The 18,531-nt window shown below is 47.9% G+C and overlaps 1 protein-coding gene across 5 annotated transcripts in view; it reads left to right on the top strand.

Annotated features, from left to right (window-relative positions):
• SPECC1 (sperm antigen with calponin homology and coiled-coil domains 1) overlaps positions 1–18,531 on the top strand; it is a 362,600-nt gene that overhangs the window by 197,386 nt on the left and 146,683 nt on the right. For all 5 annotated transcript variants that reach the window (XM_027773699.1, XM_014589605.2, XM_027773700.1 and 2 more), the window contains one exon: positions 14,746–16,319. In XM_027773699.1, the coding sequence (XP_027629500.1) occupies positions 14,746–16,319 (1,574 nt within the window). The remainder of the gene's footprint in view (positions 1–14,745; positions 16,320–18,531) is intronic.

Below are 18,531 nucleotides of genomic sequence, written 5' to 3'. Positions count from 1 at the left end.
AAAAAAAAAAAAAGAGGTAAAAACAAATTTGGTACTCATTCTTTGGGGTATGATCTTCTAGTTATAATATTATATTTTGTTGACTTGAGGCTTTGAAAGATCACCCAACAGTATAGAAGTGGCTAGACTGTGGAGATTTCAGACCTATACACACAGGAAGAGCTTTTTAAAAAATTATCTGCTGTCATGTAAACACGTATTTGTGGCTTGGTGTAAAGTTTTCAGTGGGCCAGCCCATGGTGTGGTGGTTGAGGAGGCTGAATCCCAGCCATGGCTGACTACACAGCTCGAGTCCCAGACCCGGCTGCATGTGTATGCATGTGTGTGCATGTGTGCCCAAAGTCCTAGGAGGAGGGAGAAATGGGAGAGAAGGGATTGTAGCATGACCGTTCCCCATGGATGAATACCTTTCTCACTTTCTGTCTCTCCCTCTTTTTCTCTCCGGCAAATGCACGCACCATCTGGCAAAATTAAAAAAAAAAAAGTCACCGACAGCATTATACTGTCACTGGATTCAGCAAGTGCTGCATCCGGCCCAGCCACCGGGGCACAGGCCTGTGGCTCTGCAGTGCTGGAAGCGGCGTGGCCGGCTGCCCGTTCCAGCCCTGAGTCAGCCTGAAACACGCCAGGCGTGCGACCATCCAGGACCCTGCCTGGCTGGTGTGCGTGTGCTGGGGGAGAGGATAGCAGCATGGTGATAGCTCTTCTCCCTTCTGCTGTCTCTTGCTGTCATGAAAGAAATAAACATTAAAAAAAAAAGGTGCAGGGTTGGCCCCGTAGCACAGAAGTTACGCACTGTGCATTGGGGACTGGATCTCACATGGCCGGCTGCAGTTTGAATCCCAGCCTCCGTGACTTGAAAAATACACTTGGCACATGTGCATGTGTGCCCCAAGTCCCAATGGGATGGAGAAGCGGAGGGAAAAGGATCCCAGAGCGACCACACCCACCAAGGGATGATTTCTCTCTCTTTTCTCTCTGGAAAGCGCACTGGCAATAAATAAATAAAAATAATTGAAATAAATAAATAAAAATAAGTTTTAAATGATATATAACAACACATCAAATCTCAAACAGCTTAGGCGTTTCTCTGCAAATTGGGGTAGCTGAAAAATAGCTCTAGTAATGATGAAGACAGTGATGCAGAACACATGGCAAATGTGGATAAAATTTTTCTTGAAATATGAGTATGAAGACAATCTTTCTAAATGACTTTTATTTAATGTGATTTAAAGTATGTATATGTAAATATTTGTTTTACATATTATATAGTACATAATGAACATATAAATAAATTAAAATATATAAATTAAAAATAAGGATTTGACTATTTGCAGCTGTGCAAACTTAGTCAAGTCAGTCAAAAGGCCTATGTTTTGTCTTTCGATTTTCTGCTTTCATTGATTATGGATATAGGGTAAGTAACTCTTATCTGAAATCTTGGAACCAAATGCGGTTTAAATTTCCTATTTCCTTCTCCTCCGTTTCTCCATCCTGTCCGGATTTTGGGCATGCACACCCATGCACGCAGCATGGTTTTCAAGCTGATGGGGCAGGGACTTGCACTATGTTCAGCCATGTGAGATCTGGCTCCTTTAACCATCTGTGGGGCCCGACAGTTTGGTTGGTTTGAAAACGGTAAACTTATACTGCTTTCTTTTTTTCTTGTTTTTAAGTTTAGTTATTTCTTCCATGAGCAAAAAAAAGATAGAAACAGACAGCACTTCCAGTAAGGTCTTGATCCCACGGTTGACCCCAGCCTTCAGCCTGCCCTGAGTCACAGGCAAGCATGTGCCTGGTATAGTCAGGAAGGCCTCTAGATTTGAACCAGAAACCCTCCCGTTGCTGTGTCTTGCTGCTGCACCACTCTCTGGCCGCCTCTGTGGTTTTCTGTCTGCTGCATCGCTGTGCCAGTGTCCTGGGCCTGTGAGTTGACTCAGCATCAGCCAGACCTCATCTGAGCATTTTCGGCTTGACTTCCCAGCATCTACTTCCCTCCTCTCCCAGTTCTCCACGATGACTCATCATTTTCCCACTTGCAGTGGATCAGCACATCACCTTGGCCTCAGTGATTTAAGGTAGCACAGACCCAGCCAGAATGACATGTGAGGAAGCACGGAGCGAGGCTTCTGGAAGAGTCATCCCTTCACTGGATTTGCTGTGAGGCCTGGAGCTGCCAGGGCCATCATGGGGCTGGGAGGGCAGGCAGCTTATTGATGAAGAAGACCCATGGAGGAAGGCAGGAGCAAGAGACAGAAATTGACCCCAAGAACATCTTTTGATGGAGCTGGCCCGGAGGTTTGACCTGATCCTAGACTTGCAGTTACGCAAACCCAGCACTTACTGTTGCAAGCCCGAGTTGGATTTCATGTTGCAACCAAAAGATTCCTAACTTCTAGAGACCATATCTGCAGCATCTCTGAGACCCTGGGTAGTGTTTCCAAGGAACCTTCGTAAACCCAAGAATCTCTGGGCAGTTTATCCAATGAATGGACCCAGGGATGAGGCTGGTGGGAAGTATTAGGAATGGTATTTTTTTTTTTTTTTGAGAGAGGCTTTGCTATAGGGCACATGCGCTCGCCAGAAAGAGACAGAGAGACAGAAAGCAAGAAATCACCCTCCAGGGGGGATGGCCACGCAGCAATCCCTTCTCCTCCATTCTCCTCTCAGGATCTTGGACACGCACGCACACATGCCTAGCGTGAGTTTTAAGCCACTGGGTCCAGGACTCGAACCACGGTCAACTACATAGGAGTCCAGCAACATAGCCATTATGCTAACTGCTGGTCCATATTAGGAATGTTTTGAGTGAAGAAGAGAAGACCAAGGGACAACAAAGCTGCCCTAGACATTCAGATGTCATGTGAAGAGCAATACATTTATTCTTTGTGGTTCCAGATTGTTCCGGAACTGGAACCAGTGTGTGCCGTATTAACAAAGGTGGACTTCAGCTTCATCTGAAGAAGGGTCGTCTGGCCATTTGAGCTGCTCCACAGTAAAGGGACTGTAATGCTGAGTTGTCCTTCACTGACGCTGTCCAGCGGTAACTGGAACAGGAGCATTCAGTGAGCAGTCATAGAAATTGGATGCTGTTGATAACATTTTATGTAAAAATATTTCTTTTTCTTCCAGTTCTGAAATAACATGATTGTGCACTTCCTTCGGTATTAGAAGACGTACTTATTAGGTGATAATTCTTGGGTAAATCTTGAAGCCTTAGACCTTTAGTTTCCTTATCTGTAAAATGACGATGACATTATATATATATATAAATTTTCAAATGCTTTGAAAACCTGCTACACAAATATAAAAATACTGTTATTGTTTTCTACATAGTTAATTGTGATTTAAAGAATGTTTTGGGGAGGGACAGCTCCATGGCTTGGTGGTTAAGGCAGTTGGATCCTACATGGCCCACTGTGCAGTTTGACTCCCAGACCTGGTGGCTTAAGAAACATGCCAACCCTGTGTGTATGTGTACATATCCAAAAACCAAAAAGTAGGGAGATATGTAGAAGGGATTGTGGTATGGCCATTTCCCATAGGGGGTGATTTCTCCTCTCTCTCTCTCTCTCTCCAGTGAGTGCATGCACCCTCTGGTAAATTAAAAACAGAGCACAAGAATGTTCTGGGCGGGACAATAACATGGCAGTGAAACACAGTGCTCTGGGAAGCTGACCCAGGCAGAAGGGTTCTGGGTTCACATCTGTAGACCTCCCTGAGCACACGAGGCATGCGTATGTCTGCGATCCAGGGCTGGCTGACGCTGGGGGTGGACCACCATGTCAAGACCCTATTGGGGGTGACGTCTATCTGTCTGTCTCTCTCTCTTGTTTATGGAAGAAGTAAATTAATTTTAAAGAAAAAGAATGTAGGGACCAGCAGATGGTGTGATGGTTGGATTACTATATAGCTGACCGCAGTTTGAGTCCTGGACCCGGAGGCTTGAAACTCCTCAATGCTGGACACGTGTGTGTGTGTGTGTGTGTGTACACCCAAAATCCCAAGAGGAGAATGGAGGAGAAGGGATTGCGGTGTGGCCATCCCCAGGGGGTGTGTGTGTGGGGGTAATTTTTCACTTTCTGTCTGTCTGTCCCTGTCTCTCCAGTGAGTGTGCACACCCTATAGCAAAAATCTCTCTAAATAAATAAATAAATGTATGTGGAAGATTCCTTAAAGCTCTTCGTATGCTTTGACCCATAGGTGGTTTAACAAAGCAAACAAAAAAATGATATTAGGATTCAGCGTGCCCGGTCCAACTAACTCGTAATTTTTCCTATTACGAATTCAGATGAGTTTGCTACCGTTTAGGGGCACAGCTCGCAAGTTTCTCAGGAGTCTCTATGAAGCTGAACCAAAGCATAGGATCTTAGGGAGCCGGAGCTCGATTGTCTAGACTAGGTCGCGCCAATGTGCGTGAGGCTCCCGAGCCTTGAAATGAAGCTTTCTGTGTCTCCCGCAAGTCAGGCTGCCCACGGAGGGGCAGGCCTTGTAGTGCCCTAAGCCCACCACCCTCGGCTCCTGCGCATTCCTAGTGTTCGCTGCCTAGCGACCGTGGGCTTTCTTGACCTGCAGTGCCGGGAGCTTCCTGTTCAGAGGTGCCCTGCTCTCGAGACCACCGGGACTTCCCTGGGCACACGCAAGGGGCGAGGCTGAGCGGTGTGCGGAGCGCGGTCCTCGGCCACTGCGCTTTCAAGGGAAATGAAATGTCTTGCCTGCTTTTCGCTTTCCACGTGGCACCATGGGCACCGCCCTTCCAGAGCACTTTGCATTTTGGCTTCTGGAGACGGCGGCCGCAGGCAGGCTGTGCAGGCCGCCTGCACGAGGCCGGGCCGACCATGCCATTATCTCTGCTCGTAAACACTGCGGCTTTGTCTCCTGCCACGTCTTGCCTGGAGCCCAGCACAGAGCCGTCACTGTGTCCTCTCCAGGCTGAGCCCCCTTCTGAGTGTTAGGGGGCTTTTGTTCAGAGGCTTTATTGTCCCCCTAATTCTGAAATGCTGGCGGTCATGGTACAGCATGAGTATTTGGGAAAGAGGAGGGTGTAGACTCACAGGCGTTTTAAATTCTGCCCCACATTGCTAAGGGAGTGGGGAGTGAGCAAAAGTAATTTGCATCCTGAAAAAAAGGTAAAACAAACAACTGATAGACAACATTAGCTCCTTTACCAAAAAAGAAAAAAAGAAAAAAGAAAAAAGAAAAATCTCTAAATGTTGGCACTATTGTTTGTGTTAACAAAGGACGCAAAATGGGCAAATATCTTGGCTCATTTCTATGAGTCTGGAATTCTCTTGAGTTTTTTCTTTTTAGTTTATTTATTTATTTAGTTAGTTAGTTTATTTACTTTGTCTGTGAGAGAAATAAATGGAGAGAAAGGGGAAAAAGAGAGAAAGACAGGACCCCCTCTTTCCCCTACAAACAGGATTTTTTTTTTTTTTTGGAGAGGTTTTTGCTATAGGGCGCATGCGCTCACCAGACAGAGAGACGGAGAGACAGCGAGAATTCACCCCCCAGAGGGCCACGCCGCAATCCCTTCTCCTCCATTCTCCTCTCAGGATCTTGGGCACGCATGCACACGTGCCCGGCGTGAGTTTTAAGCCATCGGGTCCGGGACGCGAACCGCGGTCGACTACGTGGGAGTCCAGCTACATAGCCATTATGCTAACTGCTGGTTCCCCCTACAAACAGGATTTTCATGCCACGATCCACCCACAGCCCTGGCCAGCCAGGATTACAGGCACACACGCACAGGCTGGGCATGCACAGGCAGACCTCAGGGTGTGAACCCAGGACCCTCCCACGTGGCTTCAGCATCAGCGTTTTGTCTTAACTGCCGCACCACTGCGACTGGCCCTTTTGTGTGATTTGCAAATGGAGTTTCCATGAACTTAACATGAGCTGTACGCTGGTGTCTAGAAAGTACTCCATTGAGCCTGTGCAGAGGTACTCCGTCTGTGGGAACAGGTACTGCCTACCACAGTCAAGGTGGGGCCCCAGGACTTGATAATAGATTCAGTTCCTTATGGCAGTGTATCCACTGGCTGAATGGCCTCGGACTTTTTTTTCTCTTTTTATCTCACTTGTCCTAAGTCCAAAGGATCAGTGTTGCTTGTAAAACCACCGGACTGCTGGCTGCCTGCTTCCAGGCTGCACTTGCAAACATTCACATTCCTTTTCTTCATTTTTCTTATCAAGTAATGTATGCACAGGTTTTAAAAATGAACTAGGGCGGGGCCAGCAGGTGTCATGGTGGTTAAGGCGTTGAACTCCCACATGGCCACCACAGGTTGAGTCCTGGACCTGGCCGCTTGAAAATCATGACAGATGCATGAGCACGCCCAAAATCCCAGGAGAAGAACTGGGGAGAAGGGATTGTGGCATGGCCATCCCTCCTGGTGAGTGATTCTCACTTTCCCTCTAACTGTCTCTGTCTCTGTCTCTAGTGAGCATGCACGCCTTATGGCAGACACCTAAAATAATAATAAAAACAAACTAGGGCAAGGAGCTTAGAAAAACAGCTAGACTTCCGCCGCCCTGCCCCTCCCGTCTCTTGTCCTTCTCAAAGGAAACTACTTCATTTTGCTTGTGGTGCCCTTTTTCTTTTGCTTTTTCTTTTTGCCAGTGGTTGTATGCCTTCACCAGAGACAGAGAGGGAGAGGGGAAAGCACCCCTGTGGGGAATAGTCACACTGAAGTCCCTTCTCCATCTCTTCCTCCCTTTAGGATTTTGGGCACACATGCACATGCACCTGCCGTATTTCTCAAGCTGTCATGTCTGGGACTTGAACCACATGGTCAGCCATGTGGGATCCAGCTCTCTTAGCCTCCATGTCACTAGCTGATCCTCCTTTTCTAAGCCCCCCCTTTCTTGTAGAGCGGTTTTAGGCACAGCATAAGTGAACAAAAAGTATACAGAATTCTCCTCTGCCCACCCCCCGTCTCCAGGCATGCACAGCCTCCTCCGTGATCAACATCCCCCACCAGAACAGCATTTGTTACAGTCAGTGACCCTGCCCTGTCATGCAATTACTGCCAGATCCTGTAGGGTACACTGGGGCTCACTCTCGGGGGAGGGTTTGGACAAAGGCAGAATGACACGTATTCGCCATTGTGCTGTCGTACAGAGGATTGTCACTGCCTGTTCGTGGCTCCCTCCGCCCAGCCCCTGGAAACCACTGTGTCCATAGCTGTGCCTTTTCCAGAAAGCTGTAGATTTGGAATCGTGTGGTGCATAGCCTTCTCAGATATCTCCTAACACTTGGTAACATGCATTTAAGGTTCCTCCATATCTTTTCATAGCTTGATAGTGCATTTCTTTTTTTTTTTAAGAGAGATTTTTGCTTATAGGGTGTATGCACTTGTCAGAGAGACAAAGTGAGAAATCACTCCCGGGGGGATGGCCATGCCCCAATTCCTTCTCTTCTATTCTCTTCTCGGGATTTTGGGTATGCACGCACATGTGCCTGGCATGAGTTTCAAGCTGCCTGGTCTGGGGACTCAAACTGCTATCAACCACTTAACCACTGGGCTACCTGCTGGCCCTTAGTGCATATCTTTTTAAAATTTTATCTTTATTTATTTATTTTATTTTAATTTGATCATAGAGGAACAGAGGTGGGGGGAGTGAGAAAGCAAGGTGCCAGGTCCAGGACTTGAACCGTGGTCAGCCATGTGGGAGTCCAGCGCCCTTAACCGCCACACCACTTGCTGGCCCCGTGCGTATCTTTTGAGGGCGGAGTCATACTCCACTGTCTGGATGTATCAGTTTATTTACCCACTTACATGCTGACAGACATCTTGATTGCGTCCCAGTTGTGGAAACTATGAGCAAGGCTGCTGTAAACACTTGTGGCCAGATTCTTACGTGGACATACATGTTCACTTATTTGGTTAATACCAAGGAACACAGTCACTGGATCATAGAGTACAGTATGTTTCGTTTTTGGTAGGAAACCACCGAGTTGTCTTCCAAAGGATGTACCATTTTCCATTTCTGCCATCAGTGAATGAGAGTTCCTGTTGCTCCACTTGGTGGGCAGCGTTTTGGATTTCAGCCATTTGAAAAGGAGTGCATTTGGAGCCCACAGGCGGTGTGTGGTTAAGGCAGTGGACTCCCACATGGCCAGTTGTGATTCGAGTCCCAGGCCAGCCAGCTTGCCCTCTCAGTTTTCCCTCTCTCTCTCTTTCTCTGTTCCTCTCTGGTGAGCATATATGCCATATATGAAATTAAAATAATAATAATAAGCAGAAGTAAATAATTTTTTCTAAGATGTTTTTGCTATAGGGCACGTGTGCCCACCAGAAAGACAGAGACAGAGAGACAGAATGTGAGAAATCACCCCCCAGGGGGGATGGCCACGCCGTAATCCCTTCTCCTCCATTCTTCTCTCGGGATCTTGGGCATGCATGCACACGTGCCCAGTGTGAATTTAAGCCACCGGGTCCAGGACTCAAACTGCGGTTGACTACATGGGAATCCAGTGACATAGCCATTATGCTAACTGCTGGTCCCTAGAAGTAAATAATTTTTTAAAATGGTGTATAGTGATATCTCACCAATCTTTTTTTTTTTTTTTTTAGATTTTTTACTATAGGGCATATGTACCACTGGAGACACAGAGAAAGAGAGAATGTTAGAAATCACAACCCCTAGGGGGAATGACAACCCTGAAATCCCTCCTCCTCCATTACCCTATTGGGAATTTGAGCACACACTCACACATGCCTGGCATCAGTCTCAAGCCACCAGGTCTCGGACTCAAACTGCAGTCATCCACATAGGAATCCAGTGCCATAACCACTATGCCCCTTGCTGGTCCGACACACATACACACACACGTATATACACGCATGTATGCACATACATATATATGCTTTAAAGTGTATCTATCCATCTCTTCTTTGAGGCAGGAGGCACCTTGAACAGGGTCCTTACATTGAACTCACTGGCCCCAGCCCCAGCGCCAGCCAGCCCAGATCATGGGCACACACACACACACACACACACACACATGCTCCCCTAGCATGCATGAGGAGGTCCTGGAACACAAACTCAGGCCCCTTCCATGTGCATCCAGCCACACCCAGCCCCTAAAGCTTTATGGTCATTGTGTCCAGTATGATGTTTTGAAATGTCTGTATACTGTGTGATGGCCACATTGAACCATTTAACGTAGGTTTCTGTGTGCTGAGGGCACGCGTACTTTCTGAGAGAGCGCTGGGGCCGCACTGCATCGTTACTAGCTGTAGCGGGCGGGCGTGCGTGGAGCTCTTACCTAGTTGCACAGCCCTGGGGAGCCACCATCCCACTCTGCTTCTGTCAGTGTGACTTGTTTTGGAGTCCACTTGTAAGTAAAATCATGTAGTTTTTAAAACAATTATTAATTTAATTAAATTAATTAATTTATTATTCTTCAGTTTGACCAGAGAGAGAGAGAGAAGGAAAGTGAGAAAGCAAGCTGCCAGGTCCAGGACTTAAACCACAGTTGGCCATGGGGGAGTCCAGCACTTTAACCACCATGCCACCTGTTGGTCCTGAAATCCTTGATATTTATCTGACTGTTCATGGCTTATTTCTACTAGGTTTATCCACGTTGTCATAAATGACAGGATTTTTTTTCTTTTTCTTTTTAGGTCTTTGCCATGGGTTCATGTGCTCATAGAAGAGAGACAGAGAGAGGGAAAGTGAGAAATCACTCCCCTCTGCCTAGCGGGTTTGGCCACACTGTAATCCTGTCTCCTCCATTTTCCTCTCAGGGTTTTGGGTACACGTACACACAGGCCAGCCCCTCAACCACCACACCACCTGCTGGCCTTACGGATGTTCTTCCTTTTTAAGGCCTTTATGTAGGTGTACCACATTTTCTTTATCCGTCTGTCTGTTGATGGACACTTAGTTTTTGGCTCCATACCATGGCTATGGTGAAACATGCTGCAGCAAATGTGGAGGTGCAGGTATCTCTTCAGCACACTGATTCCGTCTGCTTGGTAGCACTGGTAGTGAGATTTTCCTTGGTATGCTAGGTAGAGAGATTGCTAGATCATGTGGTAGTTCTCATTTTATTTTTTGAGGAACCTCCATGTAGTTTTCCATAATGGTTGTACTAATTTACATACCCCCCCACCCCCCACCCCCCGTGTCAAGGGCTCCCTTTCCGCCCTGTCCTCGCCAGCACTTATTTTCTGTCTTTTTTATCACACCTACCCAACAGGTGCAAGGTAGCGTCATGGTTTCATTTGCATTTCCCTGCTGCTGGGTAGTTTTTCATATACGCTTTGGCAGCTTGTTTTTTATTTCATAAATGTAACTGAAAAAAAGAACAGAAAAATGATTTACAGACCAACCAGCTTAGTACTTAACTTTTCTCAATATTCTTCTTTCTCATTTTTGTCTCTGTGAGTACTTTGTGTGATATGCTTGTGATCGACCAAAGTTTCATTGGCATTTTAAAATGTAACGTATCAAACATGTTTTTTTTTCTTTTTTAAAAAATTGTATTAGTCTTTGTAATTAAGAATTACTTTCTTTTTTTCTTCTTTGCGAGAAAGGGACAGAAGTGTGGCAAGAGAGAAGGGAGCAGATTTTTTTAAAAAAAATAATTGTTTATTTTATTTTATTTGTTATTTTTATTATTTTTTTACACTTGACCAGAGAGAGAAAGGGAAAGCAAGTCCCCAGGTCTGGGACTTGAACCGTTTCAGCCATGTGGGAGTCCAGCATCCTAATCGCTGCATCACCTGCCGGCCCGGGAGGAGATATTTCTGCACGATCTTGCAGTGTTGTGATCCTCCTCTCCCAGCCTCCCAATCATCTCGATTACGGGCATGCACAACGGCCCAGGAGCCAAAGCTGGGCCTTCCATGTGGCTTCTAGCCTCCCAAGTGGTGACAGTGAGTGTTCCCCTGTGGGTGGGCTAAGCTTGCTTTTTCTCTTTTACAATAATAGTGTCCATGTGCACACATGAGAGAGAGAAAAGCAAAGCATCCTCAGTGAGGTCTCGTGCTGCGGGCCGTCCAGCTCCTTAGGATCCGGGCACCCATGTGCATGGCCCTCGTGTGTTCAGGCCGACCTGGGACTCTAGCCAGGTTTAGCCAGTGGCTTCCTGCCTTGCAGGGCACCGTGTCGCTGCTGTGCCACCACGACTGGGTCAAGCTAGCTTTTACTCTAACCTCTGGCAGTCAGACACCCAACGTCGCTGGGCTGGTAGGAACAGGTGCTGATCAGGTGGGAGGCTGGGAGGAAGAAAAGGACGTCAGGGTGCTGCCATCTTGCTGTGGTGTGTTGAGGAGGTAGCATGGCTGGTTTCAGGCCTTCAGAGTGCATCAGTTAATGATGAGGCTTAGTTCACCGCACTTCAGACTCAGAGGCGGAAGCCTCCCAGTCAACCCCTTGTGAGTTACAGGACTTGGGGAGAGGGTGAGCAGCCAGGCGCTGACCCCAGGTAGGTCTGACGATTCATTTTAGCACCTCGCCATGCTTAGTAATTCTGCTCTTCGGTGTCTAAATGATGTGTACAGATACGGGAAGGACCTTTTAGAAAACAGAGGCAGATATAACAATAAAAAAGAACAGATGGAGGGACCAGCAGTTGGCATAATGGCTATGTTGCTGGACTCCCATGTAGTCAACCACGGTTCTAGTCCCGGACCCAGTGGCTTAAACTCATGCTGGGCACGTGTGTGTGTGCCCAAGATCCCGAGAGGAGAATGGAGGAGAAGGGATTGTGGTGTGACCAGCCCCCCTAGGGGGTGATTTCTCGCTTTCTCTCTCTCTGTCTGTCTTTCTGGCGAGCACACACGCCCTATAACAAAAACCTCTCCAAAAATAAAAGAACAGATGGAATGATAAACACAATTCTATGCATTTTGTAAACACATTGTGATTTCATGTTATTGTTTTTTACATTTTTTTAAAGGTATTTTTCCTATAGGGTATGTGCGGTCATTGGAGAGAGACAGAAAGTGCGAAGTCACCCCCCCCAAAGGGGATGGCCATGCTGCTGTCCTTTCTCCATTCTCTTCTTGGGATTTTGGGCACACACACATGTGCGGCCAGTGTGATTTTCAAGCAGTCAGATCTGGGACTCGAACCACAGTCAGCCATGTGGAAGTCCAGTGCCTTAATTACCATGCCACCTACTGGCCTGTGATTTCATGTTTTGAAAAAAGTCCTAGTAATTCAGATGAGGCAGAAGTGACACTTCAGGGGAACAGAGTAAGATTTGGCAGCAAAAGGGAGTTAAACTGTAACTAGAAATAGCAGCAGCGTTGATTTGCTGTTCTATTTTAGCTCTTCTGTTCTTCAAAACCAACAAATGATTTAAAGGTTTAGAAAAACACAGTGGCCCAGATGCAGTGGTGTGTGTGGCTGTGACATTGTGCTCCACAGTCTGGGACCATTGGGAGGCCCAGATCCGGTTTCTACCTGAAGGCCGGATGTGGGGACAGAACCTGCCACCCTAGTGATCAGGAGCTAAGGCAGGAGGAGCGAGACTCGAGTCTGGCCTGGGCACCATAACAAGACCCTGTTTGATTAAGAGCCTGACATGGTGGGGCGTGCTTAAGTGGCAGCTGGGAGGCTGGGGCAGGAGGGTCGGGACAGCGAGACCCTGTGTAAAAAGCGACAGTAAAAGCCCTAACCTTAACACGGTGGTGTATTAGCGGTGGCAAGTGCCCTGAGGGACAGCCAGCGCTGGACACGGGGTTGCCTGGTGAAACCGGAGCACCTTCCAGTTTGTATCATGGGCCTTGCCAGGTGACTTCATTCTAGAGAGCTGGCATCACTAAAACGTTTGATTGCCTAGTGGTGTTAATCTGCGTTTTACGAGAATAATTAAATACGTCTTTTCTTCATAAGGTTTCCGATATGATGTAGGCGAGGCATTTGGACGCCTGAAAGCATTCGAAGTCTGTGGACTGGCTCTCACCTCTCCAGGAACTTAATTTTTAAAGGTCCATTTGGAAGCTGTAGTTTCTGTAAATTACCAGGAGAGGTTAGCGTTTTAAACATTGTGGCCAAGTTTCAAAAGCACTTGGGTCTGAGGCCCTTGGCAGTGCCTGCCCACAGCCTACACGCCATAGCTTCGCGCTCAGATGTGCACGTTGAGCTCCGGGCTTGCCACGCCTCGGGCGCTGACTCGGCAGTGGGCTTGGGCCATGCCAGGTTCTGAATATGCTGTGGGGCTGCCGCCAGCCTGCGGGCACACGCCCTTCCCCTCGTTTCTTCACTGTTGAAACCGAGAGATGGGTGACCACTTCCGGGCCCTCTGTTGTTGAACTTTCCACCAAGGTGTGTGGTGGTGTGACCGCCGTGGCCCTGACTCCTCAATGGTCTTTGAGCTGTAACGCAGGCCTAACATGTAAATGTATACAGTTATCTATGGGAGGTGGGGTTCAATTCCAGAGCATAAGGAGGTGGATATTTCAGTTGTCACCCCAAGAAAGTTTGTGATACAGACAAAAATTTTTTAAAAATCCTTACATTTAATGTTTCTCATTACAAGTATTCTAAGTTCTGCCGTTTTATATCATATAAATCTATATACCATTTAAAACCATACAGTAAATATACATGATGTCTTTATCCTCTTTGTTTTCATTTCTCTTTGTATGCAAGTACACCTTCCCCACTTCTGTTACAAACGATCCATTGTTCCTTAGTGGTGTTGGTATCTTCTGATTTCTTAATCAAATCTGCGCTCAGTCAAAATGTGTCAATAATGACTTTTTTAAAGAAATGTTCATTTAGTTTTTACTTATTTATTTATTTTAAAATTTGCTATAGGTACATGCGCTCACCTTTGAGAGAGAGAAAAAGAAAGTGAGAAAGCAATCCACGAGGTCTGAGACTTGAACCCACAGTTGGCCATGTAGGAGTCCACCACCTTAACCATCATACCACCCACTGTCCCTTGTTAATAATGACTTTTTAAGTGTTTATGAGAAATTCATAGTGAACTTACATTTTGTCAAAAGGCTGTTGCTTAGTTGGCAACATCATCAATTCGGTTGTGTAAGTGACAAGTTACAGATAACCCCATTCAAGGTGACTCCTGTGGAGGGTATGGACTGGCTCATGTGACTGCAAGGCCAGCAGCAGGCCAAGCCCCCAGGCCGGTTGGATGAAGCAGCTCAGCAGTGCCCCCTTGGTTCCCCCTCGGACTCTGGACTCTGCCCTCTGTACCCCCACCTCCGTCCCAGTCCCACGAGGGCAGAGGGGTTGCCAGCCTCTCTCGTGCTCACAGGCTTCCTCCTTCCCTTCTCTGGGCGGTTTCAGAAGCTGCCTGCAAGCCTTCCCCGCGTCTCAGTTATCTCCACCAAGGTGTGACTGCTGAACTGGCTCCTGTGGCTAGGAAGGGGGTTGCCCGAGTAGCTCAGGCTGGGAGTCAGTGTCCCCCAAATCTGGCGCTGTGGAGGGAGGCACAGAAACCCATCAGACCTGCAGGGCTGGCCATAGGCGTGGTGCCTAAGGACATGGCTCGACCAAGTGTGAGTCCCGGACCTGATAGCCTGCTTTCTCACTTTCCTTCTCTCTTCTCACTCTCACTATGTCCCTCTCAGGTCAAATTAAAATAAACAAAATTAAATAATTCTTTAAAAAAAAGAAAAAAAGAAACCCATCAGACCAGGGCATTACCTAGAGGAGGAAGGGGACGGTGGGTGATGGCCACACTGTCCGCGCTGCCACGTGAAGTCACTTGGGTTTTATTATAAAAGTGCTTGCTTTTTCTCTCTCTCTGTCTTGAAGGGGCTGTGCCAGCCACCAAACGGACCGGCATTCCAGCTCCGCGGGAACTCCCAGTCACCGTCTCAAGGGAGAGGTCCGTACCTCGCGGCCCATGCAACCCCAGGAAGTCGGTGTCCAGTCCCACTTCCTCCAGCACCCCTACCCCTACCAAGCACCTGCGGGCCGTGTCCACAAAGCCCAGGCAAGAGAGCGAAGGAGGAGAGAAGGCCGTGCTCGAGTCCCAGGTTCGGGAACTGCTGGCAGAAGCCAAAGCCAAAGACAGTGAAATTAACAGGCTTCGAAGCGAGCTAAAGAAATGTAAAGAGAAAAGAGCTCTCAGCTCCGAAGGGGCTGATGCTTCTGACCCAAATGGAGATGCAGCGGTCTCACCCGGTGACCCAGAACCTTTGATTAGAGCCCTGGAGGAGAAGAACAGGAACTTCCAGAAAGAGCTGGCCGACCTCGAGGAAGAAAACCGGGTCCTGAGGGAGAAACTGACTTACCTCGAGCAGTCGCCTAATTCAGAGGGGGCGGCCAGTCCCCCTGGCGACAGCAGCTGCCCGACCTCCATCACCCAGGAGTCCAGCTTTGAGAGCCCCACCGGGAACCCGCTGTCAAGTGAAATCGACGAGTATCAGAAGCACATGCAGGAAAATGCATTACGGACATCAGGCTCTTCGAGCAGCGATGTCACCAAAGCTTCTCTGTCACCAGATGCCTCCGATTTTGAGCACATCACAGCAGATACCCCCTCCAGGCCCCTGTCCTCCACCAGCAACCCCTTTAAGAGCTCCAAGTGTTCGACGTCTGGGAGCTCCCCTAACAACGTGAGCGAACTGTCCCTGGCGTCCCTCACGGAGAAGATACAGAAGATGGAGGAAAACCAGCACAGCACCGCCGAGGAGCTGCAGGCCACCCTGCAGGAGCTCTCGGACCAGCAGCAAATGGTGCAGGAACTGACGGCCGAGAATGAGAAGCTGGTGGATGAGAAGACGCTCCTGGAGACGTCCTTCCAGCAGCACCGAGAGAGAGCAGAGCAGCTGAGCCAGGAGAACGAGAAGCTGCTCACCCTCCTGCAGGAGCGCGTGCAGAGCGAGGAGCCCAGCACGCAGGGAGGCAAAGTCCTGGAGCTGGAGCACAAGTGCACGGAGATCCTCGAACAGGGCCGCTTCGAAAGAGAGAAGCTGCTCAACATCCAGCAGCAACTGACCTGCCGCTTGCGGAAGGTGGAGGAGGAGAACCAGGGGGCCGCAGAAGTGATCGGCCGGCTGAGGGAGGAAAACGAGAAGCTCAGCGGGTTCCTGGAACTGGAGCGGCACAGTAAGGGCGTGATGGCCCAGACGCTGGAGGAATGCAGAGTGACCTTGGAAGGGTTGAAGATGGAGAATGGGTCTTTGAAGGCTCACCTGGAAGGAGAGAAGCAGAAGGCCGTGGAGACAGGCACCCTGGGGCAGATGGCAGAGAGCTGTGACGTGGAGATGTTGAAAGCTGCTCGAGCTGAGAAAGACCAGCTGGAGCTGTCTTGCACCGAGCTCAGGCAGGAGTTACTGAAGGCAAACGGCGAAATTCAGCGCATGTCGAGCCTGCTAGCCAAGGTAAGGAGAGACCTCTGTGCTGGTGTTCACTCCTTCTTATGGACAGTTCGCCCGCTCCCGAGCAAAGAGGATTGTTCATTCACGTATCCAGCGTTCTAACTTGAATACCTGTTAGAATCCCTACAGATTGGCATTGCGGATGCAAAAATGAAACACTCATATTTCTACCTTGGGATGGTTCAGCATGTACTGGGGTTACAGTGAGTAAATCAGAGACTATGATGCAGTGATAAAGAACATGCTAGGGGAGACCAGCAGGTGGCGTGGTGGTTAAGGCGCTGGACACTCCCACTTGGCAGACCATGGTTCGAGTCCTGGACCTGGTGACTCGCTTTCTCACTTTCTCCTCCTCTCTCTCTCTCTCTCTCTCTGGTCAAAATAAATGAATGAATAAACAAAATTAAAAATAATTATTAAAAAAAGAACATGCTAGGGCCTCGTCCATGTGTAGTCCAGTGCAAAAGAGGGACACCTTGTAAGTGTATCATTAGAAAGAGATGGGGACCAGCAGTTAGCGTAATGGCTGTCTCTGGACTCCCATGTAGTCAACCATGGTTCGAGTCCCGGACCCGATGGCTTAAACTCACACGGGGCGCACGTGCATGCGTGCCCAAGATCCCGAGAGGAGAATGGAGGAGAAGGGATTGTGGCGTGGCTATCCCCCCTGGGGGGGGGGGGTCCCTGAGTAGTGATTTCTTGCTTTCTGTCTCTTTCTGGCGAGCGCACACTCTCTATAGCAAAAACCTCTCAAAAAAAAAAAGAGATGAGTAATGCAGGAGGACTTCCTAGAAGAGGTGGCAACTGAGCAGAGTCTTGAAGATTGAATAAGTTAGCCAGGTCTAACACTGCTGGGAATAGATAATTAAAATTATCCCCAATATCCCTACCAAGTAATAACATAACCACTCTTTCATTGTTTCCCCTCCCCCGCATGGAAATGTGTATAAATGTATAAAAGTTTATTATTTTTGGGGACCAGCAGATGGCATATTGGTTATGTTGTTGGTCTCCCACGTAGTCGACTGTGGCTCAAGTCCCGGACCCAGCAGCTTAAAACTCACTCCAGGCACATGTGTGTGCATGCCCAAAATCCCAGGAGGAGACTGGAGGAGAAGGGATTGCAGCATGGCCATCCCCCCCCCCCCCCCGGGGGGGGGGTGATTTCTTGCTTTCTGTCTGTCTCTCTGGCAAGCACATATGCCCTACAGGAAAAAAGTCTCTCTCTAAAATAAATAAATTTTTTTTAAGTTTATTATTTCCATTCATGATTGAGAGCAGGTGTGCATGTGAAAGAGAGAGAGATGCACCGTCGATGGGTCTCATCACGCTCGATCCCCTCTCTCGAGTCCTCCAGCTCACCCAGCTGTGGGGTGCACACACGCACCCAGCGTGTTTTCAGACTGACCCGGGGATCTGAACCTGTGGTCAGCCATGTGGCTTCCAGGCTGCAGTTCTGTTTGCTATTGACTGCATCACCAGGCTGGGCTATTTTTTTTTTTTTTAATTTAACATGTTTTGAGCATATTGTCATCGTCAAATACGCTTTTCAACATTATTTGAAAGGTTAGATAGTATTTTTATTATACAAAGGGTTTCATGTTTACTAGCCCCCTGTTATTGAACATACACATTATTGAACAGTTACATTTCTTTGTAGACTTCCGAGTGTCGTAAGAACATTTTTAAACGCTCTCTGATTATTTCTTTAAGAAAAATTCCTAGACGTTGACTTACTGAGTCAAAGAGTATAAACACTTTAAAGACTTTCATCACCTTCAGATGGAAGCCAGATTGCCCTTCAGAAATATTATGCCCGTCTTTCCTAGCAGCCATTCGTGAGAGAACTCGTTCCCCTGAATCCTTGCCAACATTTGACATTAAATTGTTATGGCATTCAGATCTGGTCATTGTTTCCTTTTTTTAAAGTCTTCTTTTGCTTGGAAAGATCTTCCCCAGCCCAAGATCAAATAAATACTCACTTTTTTCATTTTTTAAATAGCCCTCTCATCAGTCGGGAATTTCGTCATGTGTTGCAAGATTTGTAGTGATTGTTGACATTCCGCCCACCTCACAGGGCAGTGCTGGGAAGCTGCAGAGAGACGGTTTCCTGTTTCCCTTTCCTCCAGCCCAGGGTCTGTGATTTAAGGGTCTGTTGATGAGAGCAGCTAAAGGCATCTCCCACTTTATTTCAGGGGTTGTCACTGGTTTGGGA

Source organism: Tupaia chinensis, unplaced genomic scaffold (genome assembly GCF_000334495.1).
Source record: "Tupaia chinensis unplaced genomic scaffold, TupChi_1.0 Scaffold000365_1, whole genome shotgun sequence".
NCBI lineage: Eukaryota > Metazoa > Chordata > Mammalia > Scandentia > Tupaiidae > Tupaia > Tupaia belangeri.
The sequence above is the reverse complement of the archived record's forward strand: the minus strand, read 5'-3'. Positions and strand labels throughout refer to the sequence as shown.